At 37.6% G+C, this 15,583-nt stretch overlaps 1 protein-coding gene across 1 annotated transcript in view; it reads left to right on the forward strand.

Moving 5' to 3' along the window:
* The first annotated feature begins 2,922 nt into the window (after positions 1–2,922).
* The window catches only part of FLVCR1 (FLVCR choline and heme transporter 1), a 50,692-nt gene continuing 38,031 nt past the window's right edge, over positions 2,923–15,583 (forward strand). Inside the window, exons 1-3 of the mRNA XM_077157783.1 lie at positions 2,923–4,279; positions 7,648–7,792; positions 14,329–14,469. Of these exons, the coding sequence (XP_077013898.1) occupies positions 3,542–4,279; positions 7,648–7,792; positions 14,329–14,469 (1,024 nt within the window). The 5' untranslated portion in view covers positions 2,923–3,541. The remainder of the gene's footprint in view (positions 4,280–7,647; positions 7,793–14,328; positions 14,470–15,583) is intronic.

The raw sequence follows: 15,583 nt of genomic DNA on the forward strand, positions 1-15,583 counted from the left end.
AAAATGGTCCATTCCCCTGTTGGATCTGATTATTTCCATTTAAACTAGTACAGCTCCACTAGGTTCTCTTTGGTGTTTTCTTTGGACCCAGTTGTGTTTTTAACACCCCAGCTAAGAAGTCAGTCATTCAAAATAAAGTGTCAGTGGCAGAGAGATTTCAAACAGAGTTGAGAGGTTATCCTGGAGGTTATTCTTACACATATATAGATATCCCTTTTTAGTTTATGGTGCACTAGAAGGGAGTACTTGAAACTGATCAAGTGTGTTCCAATAGCCTTGATTCTTGAAGAAGATTGTATAAACATGTAACTTTCACAATGTGACCCTGTGATTGTGAAAAGCTTGTATCTGATGCTCCTTTTACCCAGGATTTGGATAGATGAGTAAAAATATATATGGGTAAAAAATAAATAAATAATGGGGGTGATATGGGGTAAAATAAATTGGGTAGATGGAAATACTAGTGGTCAATGAGAAGGAGGGGTAAGGGGTATGTATGAGTTTTTTCTGGAGTGATGCAAGTGTTCTAAAAATGATTATGGTGATGAATACATGACTATTTGATGACATTGTGAACACTGATTGTATGCCATGTATGGACTGTATGTGAGTGAAGATTTGTCAATAAAAGTATTTAAAAAAAATTAAATATCAGTCATTGAGGCCTTTTTAAAAATCTATTCAAGATGCCCATGCTTCCTTTTCCATCTCCTTATCACAACAATCCATAAAGTGCATCTGGCAGAGGTGAACCTCTGGCTTTCACTCTTTCATGTTGTCAGTCGGCCAGATTCTTGGGGCCCTTTTTTTCAGGGTTGGGGGGTGGGTAGCAGTGCATGGTCCAGGAACTGAATCTGGGTCTCCTGCATGGAAGGTGAGCATTCTACTACTGAACCACATGCACCTGCTTGGGCCCTTTAAATTGCAGTGTGTGCAGCAGTATCTTTTGGGTCCTGCCTCTTACATAGGTATTGCTATTTTCTCTTTGGAGGAAACCTTTTTAAGGAAATGAATATCCATGAAATCCTTCCAGATTAATATTGTTAACAGTATAAAACAGTAGACAAACCACTCTCGAGAGATTTCATAACAAGTTCTGGTAATTTGGAAAAACTGCCTATTGCTAGCAGGCTGTCATCGAGCCAAACAATTAGGGCACTTGGGATCAGATCTTCCTGATCAAGTGGCCCACAAACTTTCTTGTCCTTCTAGATTTTTGTTCACGAGTAAGTGATGAGTCCATGCATCAGGTCCTTCAGTACTTTGGTGGGAGACTCCAGGCAAGGATACCTATCTGAAATAGTGGAATCATATTTCCAACTGTACAATTTAATAATCCCATCATTTCTGTAGTTTCTCAACTGTCATTTGGGTGTTGTAGATGAGTTTCACCTACACGAATGTTCCTAACATGGTTCTCAGAAACCGGTCAATATGCCAGATAGAGCTTCTGCTCTGTCTTACTGACTCAGGACCCTATCGATTTATATTAGAATTTGGATGCTAGTGTTAATGGTGATGCTACCCATCATGGATATGGTGTTTACTGGTCATGTCATCTAAGAGAGCAGAAATAGTTTGGATATTGGGTCCAAAAAGAAAGACTGGTTCAAAGATAACTAGTTTGTGATGAGCAAGTTCGGAAATTTCGCATCAAAGGGTACCATTATCATTTTAAATATCATCTGGATCTAGCTGGAATTCACAGCAAACCATCTGGGCTACCTCAGGGTCCCCACCCCATGCACTGGGCTTAGTTAAGTTGGAGGGACATATACTCAGTTGACCTCACACGTATGAATAGCATGTTGGCATTGAGCTTAATCTCAGCTTGTTCTGAGGTTTGTCCTCCATTTGTTTTATTGGCACAGCATTGGGTCTTTTAACTGTCTACTTAATTCTTGTCTTTTCAGAAAGATATTACGTTCACTAGTGGTTTTGGTCACTCTAGAACCTTCTTTCACATTCTTTGTTATGGAATGACTGGTTAGTCTCCCTTTAAGTATTTGCATTGTGGAAGGAATTAGGAGCGAAAAAACTATTATGATGAATAAAGTTTTTTTAAAAAAATCATGAGACCAAAATCCACTGTTGTGCACAGAAAAGGGCAAACTCAATAAATTCAATACATTTGGAACATTATGGTCAATAAAAAGTTCAAACAGAAGTTGGGACTAAAAAACCATGGTTAACCGAAAAGGGCAAACAAATTTAAAATAATTACTTATTAATAGCGCTAGTAAATTTGGTTTGTTATATTTCTTACAATGTTTGGAATGGTTCTTAAGAATTATAAGAGAAATGCCCTTACTATACAAAAGTTTTGTAATTGCTATTCTTAAATTATGTTCTTCTTGGGGACTGGAAAATATATTTTTATACTGTTTACAGCCAATCATTTTTGTATTTGCCAATTTAAAATCCTGTAGGCCTTTTTTTTTTTTATCTTTCTCAATGTTAAATTTTATAATCTTTTTAAATAAATTCATTTCATTAAAACGTTTCAAAAAAAGATTAAATCATTAGTGAGAATGCCTATCAACAACTCCTAGTTCTAGTCTCACTTTAATAATGGATATTTGGGTCTCTTTCTCAAATTGTTTCCCAACAAGCAGTGGGGGTAGCTTTAAATTGTGTCCAGGAAGACCTGCCAGGAGCCACGTGTGCTTCCTAGGACCCACGACAGTTTCCGGCACATAACGTTCAGAGCTAATTTGGTACCTGGAACCTACTAAGCCCCTGTACATGCGTGTCCAGTAAACATTAACTCGAGGTATTTGAGAAACAGAGAATGCAAAGACCTGATTTCACTCAAGGAAGCAGAACGGGGGGGGGGGGGGTAGGGGAATTCCAACTTCACAGGGGCACATTTCTGACGAAACCCCTTTCTTTATCTGGATTGGAAGGCTTTCTGGCGTTATTTTCTCTGCCGAGGCAGTACGGACCTATGAGATACGGTTCTGGCTGTGGTAAAGGCAGGGTCCGACCTTGCCTGACCGCTGCTCTCGGCACGAGAGGCCAAGTTCACCTTTCGCCTGCGTCTAAGACTTCGGGGTCCTCTGGGAGCACCTCTTAGTAGTGACGGTGAAGTCTGCCTCTTTGTTTGCCCTCCCGTTCTCCCCCGCCTCGTTCCCGCGTGGCCCAGCAGCCGTCCACGCGTGGAAGGATGGACCCACCCCATCCTCAGGCAGAAGAAAGCTCTCCCGCCTCCTCCAGGGCCAAGGGAGGAACGTACTCCCGCCAGTCCCCCACGAAAGCTCTCCGGATTGGCTGCGCGCCAGTCGGGGTAGCTCGCTGATTGGCCGGCGAGCCGCCGAGTGGGGCCCTTGCTCTGGGCGGAGCCTGGTGAGAGTGCGGGGAGTGAGGAGGAAGGCTTTGCCGGCTGCGTCCAGCGGAGGACTGTAGTTAGCGGCGTACTGCGAACTCACCGGGACTGGGAAGGAGGCGCAGGAACGGGTAAGGGGTGGGGCGTACGGCGTTCCGGAGGTGCAGGGCTGGGGAGGAGGATTGGGACGCGAGGTGGCCCCGGAGGCCCAGGGACATGGCGCGGCCGGACGATGAGGAGGAGGCGGCGGCGGCGCCCGGGCTCCCGCACGCGAACGGATACCTGCCGGTGCCGGGGGACGCGCCTATCGTGGGCGTGAGCTCGCAGCCGCAGGATGGGCCCAAAGCCGGCTGCCTGGCTCTGAATGGGGTATCCCGGGACAGCTCCGGGGCTGCCTCGGGAGCCGTGGGTGAGTCGCAGACGCCGCTGGCCCCGGAGGAGGAGACCCGGGCCTGCCTGCTGCCCACAGACCCTGGGGAGGAGACCCCTAGGACCGAGCGCCCCCCAGGGCCCCGGACGGCACTCTCCGCGCGGCGCTTTTTGGTGCTCCTGATCTTCAGCTTGTACTCGCTGGTGAACGCCTTTCAGTGGATCCAGTACAGCATCATCAGCAACGTCTTCGAGGGTTTCTACGGCGTCTCCTCCTTGCACATCGACTGGCTGTCCATGGTGTACATGCTGGCCTACGTGCCCCTCATCTTCCCGGCCACCTGGCTCCTGGACACCAAGGGCCTGCGGGTCACCGCCTTGCTGGGCTCCGGCCTCAACTGCGTGGGTGCCTGGATCAAGTGCGGCAGCGTGCAGCAGTATCTCTTCTGGGTCACCATGCTGGGCCAGTGCCTGTGCTCCGTGGCCCAGGTGTTCATCCTCGGGTTACCCTCCCGCATCGCCTCAGTTTGGTTCGGACCCAAGGAGGTGTCCACAGCCTGTGCCACCGCCGTGCTGGGCAATCAGGTAAGCACTGCGGTTGTTAGTGAAAATCTGGTCCTTAAGAAAACGCCCTAGGCCCTGTGAGGTAGGAATACGGATGGACGCTCAGGAGGCATTTGGTGAACAGATGAGGTAGAGGAAATGAGTAGTCTTGAGGTCTGTGGCCTTCTTGGATTAAAAACGGTTTTAAACTTCTTTCAGAGGACAGCGCTTTGAAAACCAGTTTAAAGTAAGCGCCTTGTAATACTGCTTTGGAAGTTACCTATAAAATAGATAACTGTTGACCCTTAGATGCCTAACGTTATAGAAAACTTGGCAATGCCAAGTGAATGAGACTTGGGTAGGTTTTATTTTTGCCACTGGCATATTTGCAAAAGGCAGTTGTTGGATTCTGGGAGATTTGCTCAATTTCTAGAATGTTCTCTGGCTGGGATCACATGACTATATCCATATTGTACCTCAAATCAGCTTAAATTCATTTTAAATATCATTCAACCATATTTCATCATGATCCCATTTAGAATTGCCTAAGCACTCTCTTGTTTTATCTTTCTACTTTAATTCTCTGTGTAGTGCTTATCATATCTGGTATGCTTATTGTCATATGTTTTTTTTATTATTAATTAAAAAGAAAATTAACTAACACAACATTTAGAAATCATTCCATTCTACATATGCAATCAGTAATTCTTAATATCACATAGATGTGATCATCATTTCTTAGTACATTTGCATCAATTTAGGAAAAGAACTAGCAAAACAACAGAAAAGGATACAGAATGATAATATAGAGAAAAAATAAAAAAAAAAAAATAAAAAATAGAAGAAATATATAAAAAAGAAAAAAAAGGAAAAAGAAAAAAAACAAAAAACCCAAACAAACAAACAAAAAAAAAAACTATAGTTCAGATGCAGCTATAGTCATATGTTTTATGTTTTGGTGTTTATTGTTATTTCTTACTTTTCTCCGGTCTCCACCATTAGATTATAAGTTTTATGAAAATAGCCATGTGGTCTGAATGTACAGAACTGTATCCCCAGCATTTATAATAGTGCTAGGTACACTGTAGGCTCCCCATAAAAAATTTGTTGAAAAATGAATGAGTTTCAAACGCATAGATACTGGCCATCTAGATATCTCCACTTTCATATCTCATAGGAACCCACCATTCAAAGTTTACCTTACCTCCTGTCTCATTTCTCTTCATTTCTACTGCTTAGCTAGGCTTGGTCTTAAACTCTCACGTAGAGCTTGCTAACCATTCTACCTACCTGTGAACTTTGCTTTCTTCCTTCCATTCTCCACATTTATCCTGTATGTCTTCCTGACGATGCATGTCTGTTCAAGGTTACTCCCTTGTCCCTGCAGTGGTCCTGGGGTAAAATTCAAGCTCTCATGTGACCTGTGAGACCCTCTGGATTTGTATCCTGTCAAGTCTTCAGCTTCAACTCTCTCTGCAGCTCCCATTCCCCATGCTATTTCTCTTCTCTGAGCTGTACTATATACTATATACTGTTTGTTGCAAGGTCAGACTCGCTGCTTCCTGGCCTTTGTACATAATGTGCCCTTGGCTTGGAACACTTCTGCTTCACTTGGCTAATTCCAATTTCTTCAGATCTTTGCTCCTCCATAAAATTTTCCTGAACCCCAAATCCGTGCAAGATGTTCCTCCAGAGTACTCCTTTAGCTAGGGTGACCATGTGTCCCAGCTAGGGTGACCATAGTACAGGTATGTACCTGTTGTCCAGCATAATTATTAATGGAGCCCCTTTCACTCAAACAATGTATTTTATTGATGATAAATTTTATGGTCTCCCCACTCCTCATCACAGAATGGATCTTACCCCTACTCTTTTGTAAGTTTGTTTCTGTCCAGCTTTTTGTAAGGGAGCAAATGGAATATTTGGTAAAGATGACTGTCTCTACTTATCCTTCTTCAAATCATTCTTGGGTTCTTCCTCCTTGCTTCTACTCTCAAAAGAATCTGATATGTCTCTCCATTGAACCCTCCAATACTTTGATTTTACTTACCTTGTTGCAGTGACCATATTCAGCCTTTTTGTGTGTGTGTGTGGTAAAATTCACATAATGTGAAATTAGCCACTTCATACGGTTCAGTGGAATTTAGTACATTCACAGTGTTGTGCAACCATCACCTCTTCCTTAGCTCCAAAACATTTCATGACCCCCAATGAAGACCCAGTATCCATTAAGCAGTCACTTCCCAATCTCTCCTCCCCACAGTTCCTGGCAACCATTACTCTGCTTTCTGTCTCTATAGATTTACCTATTCTAGATATTAATAAATCAATAGTGTCTAACTTCTTTCACTTAGCATAATATTTTAGAGGTTCATCCACATTGTAGCATGTATCAATACTTCATTCCTTTTTATGGCTGAATAATATTCCATTTTGTGTGTGTGTGTGTGTGTGTGTGTGTGTGTGTGTGTATTACACACACACACTTTTATTCATTTTTCATTTTTATTTTTATTCATTTTTCTGTCTGTGGATGTGTTCGGGTCATAGCTGTCTTTTGGCTGTTGCGAATAGTGCTGCTATGAATATTAGTAATCAAGAATGCAAGAATGCATTTGAATACCTATTTCCAGTTTTGGGGGGTATATGCTTAGGAGTGGAATTGCTGAGCCATATGGTGATTCTGTGTTTCTTAGTTTTTGAAGAACTGCCAAACTACTTTCCACAGTGGCTATACCATCTTAATTTTCTACCGGCAGTGTGTGAGGGGTCTGATTTCTCTCCATCCTCAACAACATTTGTTATTTTCTCTTGTGTGTGTATATATGTGTCTGTTTAATTATTGCCATCCTAGTGAGTGTAAACAGTATACCATTGTGGTTTTGATTTGCATTTTCCTAATGAGTAATGATGTTGAGCATCTTTTCATATACTTGTTGCCATTTATGTGTCCTCTTTGGAGAAATGTCTCAAGTCCTTTGCCTTTTTTTTTTTTTTGCCATGGGTTGTTTGCCTTTTTGTTGTTGGATTGTAAGAATTCTTTACACATTCTGGATAGTAGAACATTTTCAGTTGTTTGTATCTTCTCCCATTGTGTAGGTTGTCATTTCCCATTCTTGTTTTGCATATGATTATTCCCTTTTTGATTGTAAATATCTAAAAATCAAGGGCTATATCTTACACATCTTTATACAGTGTCATTTTGATAGTGGAGCACAGTAAATGTTTAGTAGGAAGGAGATTTGTCAGCAATTTGTCTTTTACTGTACAATAGTAACAAAGATAATAGCACATAGTGCTAGCACAAAGCACCTTTACACACTTTAGCTGTCCCTTTTTGTTCAATTATTTGTCAATATTTTTTTCTTTTATGATAATTGCTCTTCTTAGCAGAACTGTTTATTTTACAGCTTGGAGCGGCAGTTGGCTTTTTGCTACCACCAGTTTTAGTGCCCAACATACAGAATAACACAAATCTCATGGCTTGCAATATCAGTACCATGTTTTATGGAACAGCAGCTGTCTCCACGCTTTTATTTATTTTAACAGCAATTGGTAAGTGAATTATTTTCCTACAGTTTAAGTAGATATACGCATGACGAAAATATGAAAGCAAATAACCCTGAAATTTTTATTGATAATTTGCCAGTTGCTATTTGCTTGTTTCATTCTTGCTGCACACTATCTTGCTCAGGTAATGAATGCTATACCATAGGAATATGTAATGGTCCACTGTCATGTTTCATTGTAAAGAGTTTGAAGACAAATTCATCTCATTTATCTCCCTACTAACTTTTCTTCCTGCTAACAGTTTCAGACATATTCCCTGCCTCTTTTCCATATTCCTCTAAGTATTCTTCATCTTAAGCTAAGCTAACTTATCCAGGAACAAATTCTTGTCATGGCTTGAAATGTTGTAAATAGGCCATAATCTTCCCTTTAATGATACATCCTTCCAGGGATTCCCGATTTAGTATTAACTAGATCTGAAAATGTTGACCAGTGAATGATCTTGGGCAGCAGCAAGGTGTTCAGCAGAATTTCAAACTGGCAACTATCTGCTTGTTAGGCCACTCCAGCAAGCTACTGCTGCCACCATTCGTCACTGAGTCCTCTCGTCTGGGCCTGTCCCTTGAAGCAGTCAGTCAAAATCAGCTGCAAGCAGCCATCATCCATTTGGAAGAAGCTTTGGGAAGGTCTGCTTTTTAAGTTTATTTTTAATGGGAAACAATTTTGATTTCAGGGAAAAGAATAGATAAGCTTTATTTAAGTAACACAGCTGCTAATATAACTATAATATTGTTCTTTTAGGCACACAAAAAATCTTCAATTGATTTGAAAAGCAAAGTTGAAAAAAGCTGTCTTTTAATCCATAAAATTTACATTTTAAACTGCATTATAGCTGAAGTCTTTAACTTTACATATTAATTTTGATCTCCACATATGAATTTCTCGATTTTCAAAGAAATGTGTGTATAAAGTCGTTCAGTAGATACTGCCTTTGTAGATGAACTGGAGGATCCAGGTATAGGAAGCACAGCCCAAATATTTAGTTTCCCTTAAGATAATGAACAAAATTTTCTCTCAGTAACATCTAAAATATTCTGACATGTCCAGTCTATTTGTGGTTGGCATTTATGTTTTCAGTCAGTCAGGGAGTAGTATATTTGTGGTGTGCAGACTACTGAAAAAGGACAAATTATCCCCGTACTATTTTAGAGTTTAAGAAAAATTTTAAAGGAATTTATATATTTTTAAAAGTCCTTAATCTTCTTTGCTGGTAGCCACATTTGATTTCTAGATGCAATATGAAGTTTTGCATAAAATGTGTCTTCCACTGGCAAAAGGGATTTCTAAAATATAAAATGTTCTTTGCTTTGAGTGCTTATGTATCTTCACTTAAATTCTCGTTTTCCTTTTTTTTTTAATCTTCAATTGCTTGTCTCTTTGGAAGAAATAGATTCTCTAGTAGAGATATATTGTATATGTGTGTGTGTGTATAGTATATGCATATATATATGTAAATATATATATTTAAACTGCTATAAATATAAGATTTTCATGTGTCAAAGTAGGGGACAAAGAATAATGATAGGTGTGGCCATTAGGAGATCACCTTTTGATATTTGGGAAATTGAAAGAGAACTATTTCAGTATTTTGTCATGTACTTATGTGGCTTACAGATATTGAGTGAAAATGGAAAAGTAAATGGAATTAAAAAAAAATGATCCAATGTCAAGTTTTGCTTTGATGGCCTATAATTTTAGTCTTATGATACCAAGAATGATATAAAAACAGGATGATAAACAGTTGTGATATGAAGGTCTTCAGTGGAAAATTTTACTTTCCTTACAAGTAAAAGTAGGGAATTTACTTGTTTTTCTTATCCAAATATTTGCTGATGAGGAAACTATGGATTACTTTTAAAATACGTAATTACTTAAAGTTCCTTAATTTCTTAAAGTCTTAACAGACAACCCTACTTCCCTCTAAATTCCACCCATGAATACTTTAGAAATCCAACCAAATTCTAATCAAATAATTTAGCTTTGCTGATGCTTTTTGTTGACATGATGTATACTATATTGGTACTCACTGTTTTTCCTAAAATACTTGATTGGGTCATGCTGTGTATGCCTGTTCCAAGTTAAATAATACTTATGTTCATCCAACAAATACTTATTGAGCGGCCATATGCCAGGTACTATTCTAGGCCCGGAAGAGACAACAGTTAACAAAGACAGAAAATCCTCTCCCTCGTGGAGCTTATGAGCAAATGTCATCCATCTAGTGTTTCTAGGAATTAACCCAAGCTTTCCACTGAATTTCCTGCTTTGCCCATTGTTGTTGGGAGGACTATATTTATAGTTTCTAGCATTTGAGTGTTAAGTGTGTGCCAAGCATATTAAAGGCACATGACATGCTTTATCTCATTTAATCTTCACAAACCAATGTGGTGGGTACTGTTATTATCATCCCAGTTTTAGTGAGTAGGAAACTCGGGTACAGAATTTAAGTAAATTTCAGTAATTTGCCTACATTGGTAAATACTGAAGGTGAATTTGAGCCTAGGCAATCAAACTCCATGTATAATATTTTATATATAAAAATAAGGAATTTTAATTTTTACTTAGGCTTAAATGCTCCAATTCAAATTCCTTTTGAATAAGTAGTGTCACCGTTATATTGGAAAGCTGTTCTTGTGCAGCAAACAATATCACTTAACTCAAGTGTGTCAATTAAAATCCTTACCATCCTAATTTCATTAAGGTGAGCAGATGACAGAAACCAATAGCATAAGCAGTAATGGCAATTAGAATGTTGAATATTAATATTCTTAAATACATGAGTCTGTGATATATATTTGTAATGTTACTTTTGCTTCTTATGTAACAGCATATCTATGTATAGACTGCTAATGTAAACTTTTAACAGGGATAGATTTTACTTAGTTCACCAGAAGTTGACTTTGCCCCTGAGGCAAAGTCTCTGAGTTTTAAAAATAAATACTCTTTAAAAGAGAAATATATTTTGCATAACACACAATAATTCAAAAATTCCATTACATATGGAATTTTTATGGATGAGAGAGCTAAAGTAGACATGAGAGTTGACTTCCTCTAAGTCATAGATGGAACAGAGCCTGGATTAAAACCTGTATTTGTCTTTTTATAACAATATGTATAATATCTGTCTTCATCACACAGGGACAAATAAGGAAATTGAAAGATAATGTTACTGTAATCTGATTTCAGTACATCGAAATGGTCCAAAACTGCAATTGATTTGTGACCTGTGGGAGAAAAAATTTATACTATTCATGAATCCTTTGACTACATTAGATACCTAATGCCAGGGGTGGAGAGTAACTGCTTCAGTAGTTGATTATTTTGTTGGGGCAGGTTTTTAGTGGAAAGAGAGGGAGTAGAAAGGAATCTTTGTTTTTCAGCTTCAAAGGAGAAAGAAGAGGCCATATTTTACCCTTTAGAATAACAGTTGTGACAGATGAATGGCTTTTTGTTCAACTCTTCTTTTTTTCATATCCATTTGAGCTTGATTATAATGTATAACTGGTAGGCAAAGGCCTGATTTTGCCAATGAAAATAAATCTAGTGGAGTGGAAGATAAATAAGAATTTTTTCATTTTGCATTTGAGTGTGGATCTAGTCTTTTATTCTTCCAAAGTAAATAAAAACCTAAGAGTTTTAAATCTTACTAAATATACATGACTGCCTTGTAAATATACCTATTTCTAAAACTTTGTTTTACAATTGTGTGAGTTTTGTATTACCAATGTTAATAAAAAGAAGTATGTCCCATCTAACTAGGATACGAGAGATTTTAAGGGAAGGACAACAGAACTCAACAGTGCAAGGAGCTCATAGGGCTAAAAGGAAGAGGAGGAATTGCAACAACTTTAAACATTTTATGTCTACCAGTACTCCAATGTAAGGATACTAACAAGTAAATATTTATGAGTTAAGTCTCCTCTTGAATTATTTGTGAGACCTGTAAAAATAGAAATATGTTTTAGTTTGATTTTTTAGTTATATATACTAAAATGTGTATATATATAAGTATATATAATATTATATACTATTATATTAGTATATAGTAGTTAATCAATGTTTTAGTCAGCAAAGAACTTTAAAATTTTTAATTTTTAGCAGTAATCATGAAAATTAGAGAATTATTATTACATGGAAATTGTAAGGGTCATTTCTTCCTTACCTAGTAATTCTCAAACCTGGCTGGATATTGATAGCATACAGTTTGTGTTTAAATACAGATTCTCAGGTTCAATCCTGGAGATTTTGATTCATTGAGCCTTAGGTAGAATCACAAAATTCATATTAATTTTAAACTTCCATATGATTCCAGTGGCATCCAAATCCATCAGATGCTATCTATTAGCTTCTGTCTCCAGATGAGACCTGTATTTAATCCTTGTTGGGAGGGGAAAAAAAAAAAGCTACTATTTTTCTAAAAACAAAAAGATGAAATTCTGATATTCCAAAAACTATTACTTTTTTCTGAATCACTTCTCTTTTTTTTTTTAACTTTTTGAATTTACCCTATTTAATAAATTCTAAGGTGTCCATTTTTTTTCATGAAATCAATATAATAAATAATATATTTTTGAGTGCTGGCATCAGAATCTTAGATTCAGTGAAATACAGTATTTTTTTCTATTTTCATTAAAAGTTTTGAGTCAATATTAGAACTAGAATTTAATTTCTAACTTAACCAAATTTTAGCTGTTTAGCTCTTCTGTCAATCAGTCTTGATTACTGGCTACCTTACCCTGCAGAAATCTCTCCCTAACCATCTGTTGCAGGAAGTTAGTAAATCCTTCCTTGCCCAGCAACTGGTGGTCTCTAAATGGGTAAGAAGAAGGCTTTGAACTTTTAACTCCATAGAAATGAACAGGGCTAAAATAGGATATTGGAAACCATCCACTTTTATGTCTTTTAGCTCTACTCCTCCCTTTACCATTATGCAGCAGAGTGAGTCAGCAAGAAAGACCCAGGTCTACTCTCCTGCATCTACCCCAGTCTTTTTTTTTTTGGATATCAAATCTCAGATTTTTTATTGATAAAGATGTTGGGTAATGTGATTTTGGTGAGTATAAGCAAAGGTATCTACCATTGAACCACAGCACTATGCAGATCTGTCCACACAAATCAAGAAAGGCTGAGGAATGACAAACCTGCTTCTGCATGGCAGTAAATGCTTTTATATATTAAAGTGGCATTGAGGATGCAGAATACCTGCTTCCGGGTGGCTTTTTAAGAGATCAGGAAGAGGAGCCTAAACAGAGCACTTACTGTATAGGCACCAAGGACTTAAGTTACTGCTTTTGCTATGGTGAGAATTTGTACAGCATATTTTTAGTACAATATATATATTTTTAAACATTTTTATTGTGAAATATATATACAGAAAAATGATTAATTTCAAAGTACAGTTTAACAAGTAATTATAGAACAAATTTCAAATTTCAAAGTATGTGGTTTACAGTTCCACAATTTCAGGTATTTCCTTCTGTCTGTTCTAATACACTAGAAACTAAAAAGGAAAATCTGTACAATGATTCAGTAGTCATAATCCTTTGAAATCCTAACATCTCTGTAACAGCTCCTCCCTCTCATTAAATCATTCTCTCAATCTTCAGGGATATTTAGGCAACAACCAGTCTAAATTCTTCATGTTGAAAAGGGGTGTCAACATTATGGGGTAAGGGAATGTAACTGGTTGATTTTCTGGGAGAGACTGGTACCTCTAAGTTTCTGGACTTATCCGGCATAGGAACAATCTGGAGGTTTTAAGTTTCTAAAAAATAAACTTAATAAGTGAAACTTTTATGTAGTCTAAAATAGAGCCCTAGGTTTTCTTTAGGGTTTTCAGGAATACTGTTGGTTGGGGTTTGGTGTATCATGGCAATTAAGAATATCTGGCTGAAGCTTGCATAAGAATACTCTTCAGAATGACCCCTTGACTCTATTTGAAATCTCTTAGCCATTGAGACCTTATTTTGTTACATTTCTTTTTCCCCTTTCAGTCAAGCAGGCATTCTTAAGCCCATGATACCAGGGCCAGGCTTATCCCTGGGAGTCATGTCAGAGACTTACATCCCTGAAAGTCATGTCCATGTGGCACACCAATCTTTTTAGTTCTAGAGGTGTATAATTGGGTCAGATGATAAACTTTATATCACATTTCAGAATGCAGTAGTTACTAACTCAAAAGTTAAGTAGCTTGCTCATATCTGATGCTTGTCTCTAATTGCAATTCGAACCTAATATGTAATAAAATTAGTCTTGCTTTAACTATAAATGGAAAATTATTTAGCAAGTTCGTGACATGTTGGTGGTTTTGTAATTCATTTGTATAAGTTGGCCAAATCTCTGAGTTTTAGTCAGCTTCAGAGGATAGGGTGATAATTCCAGACTATTCTTTACTTAGAAATTGGTAAAAATGAAAAGCCTTATCATAAAACTTTCACTATCTTATCAAACTTAAACTGAATTCATTCCAATTCACTAAGAAAAATAGATATATTTAATTACCTTTTCGTGTATGTTCCTAGCATTCAAAGAAAAACCTCAGTATCCTCCAAGTCAGGCTCAAGCCGTTCTCCTAGACAGTCCCCCTGAAGGGTACTCCTATAAGAAATCAATAAGGAATATTTTAAAAAACGTTCCTTTCATTCTTCTGTTGATCACTTATGGTAAGTAAAAGATTTTTTTTTCCTTTGATGAGATACCAGTATAAACCTTTGAGTATTGTATATTCTTTTCATTTAAACTAGTAGTTTGAACTTTAATTAATGAAATAAGTTTGTTAATGCTATAAAAATAATTACAGGATTGTTTATAAGCTTTAAGTTTGAAGTAGAAGCAAAATTTCAGGATGGATTTTCTTACATATTTTTTTTTAAAAAAAGACTTTAAATTGAGAAACATTGTCTTTTATGAATTTTCCATGGGTATTTATTCCAGGCCCTTTATAGGCTATAATTATCACTGTCATATGCATGTTGGAAATGTCTGTGGTACTCATCAACAATTTCTTTCTCTTACCTCTGCAAACTGGCATCTGTTTTGACTACTCAGTCAAAACTACATGCCAAGGAGCTCACCTTAACAAATTCTAACTTTTAAAAACTTTCTCATCCAAATAGCTTTTTCAGGATAGCTACATTCTTCCTAACACTGTAGCTTTGACCACAGTCAGTCACCAGCACATTTGGTTCTCTTCGGAGTTTTTGACAGTTTATTCTTTGTTTCTTATGTTAGCACTGTTTTCATTGACCATCAACACCCCCACTTCTATCTTACCTTAAGTCATAGATTCACTCTGTTCTCTTCTTTACATTGTTTTGAAGTACATACCCTAGTGCGTATTTATTTTACAAGTTGTACCAGGCTATGCTCTGACTTAAACTCTGATGCTTTTACCATAATTACTTTTTTTTTTTTAGTGAATATTACTGAACACAAAAGTAGAACATTCAGTATAACGAGCTCTTATGTGCCCACTTTTATCACTTGGTTTCAATAATTAATATTTTATCATTTGTTTCTTCTGTTCCCCCACTTTTTCTTTTTTCTTTTTTTTAATTAGAGAAGTTGTGGGTTTACAGAAAAATCATGAAGAAAATGCAGTTACTCCTCCACTTTTGTCCTGGAATATTTTAAAGCAAATGCTAGATGACATATGATGTCATGCTTAAATAGCCCAGATGCGGCAGTTAGTTTTTGTACCTTTGCTGATTACCTCCACTGATTAGCTTAAACCTAAAATCAGAACTGGGAAATGGAGAAATTGCAGTTCTTCAGAGC

The sequence above is a fragment of the Tamandua tetradactyla genome, chromosome 4, assembly GCF_023851605.1.
Source record: "Tamandua tetradactyla isolate mTamTet1 chromosome 4, mTamTet1.pri, whole genome shotgun sequence".
NCBI lineage: Eukaryota > Metazoa > Chordata > Mammalia > Pilosa > Myrmecophagidae > Tamandua > Tamandua tetradactyla.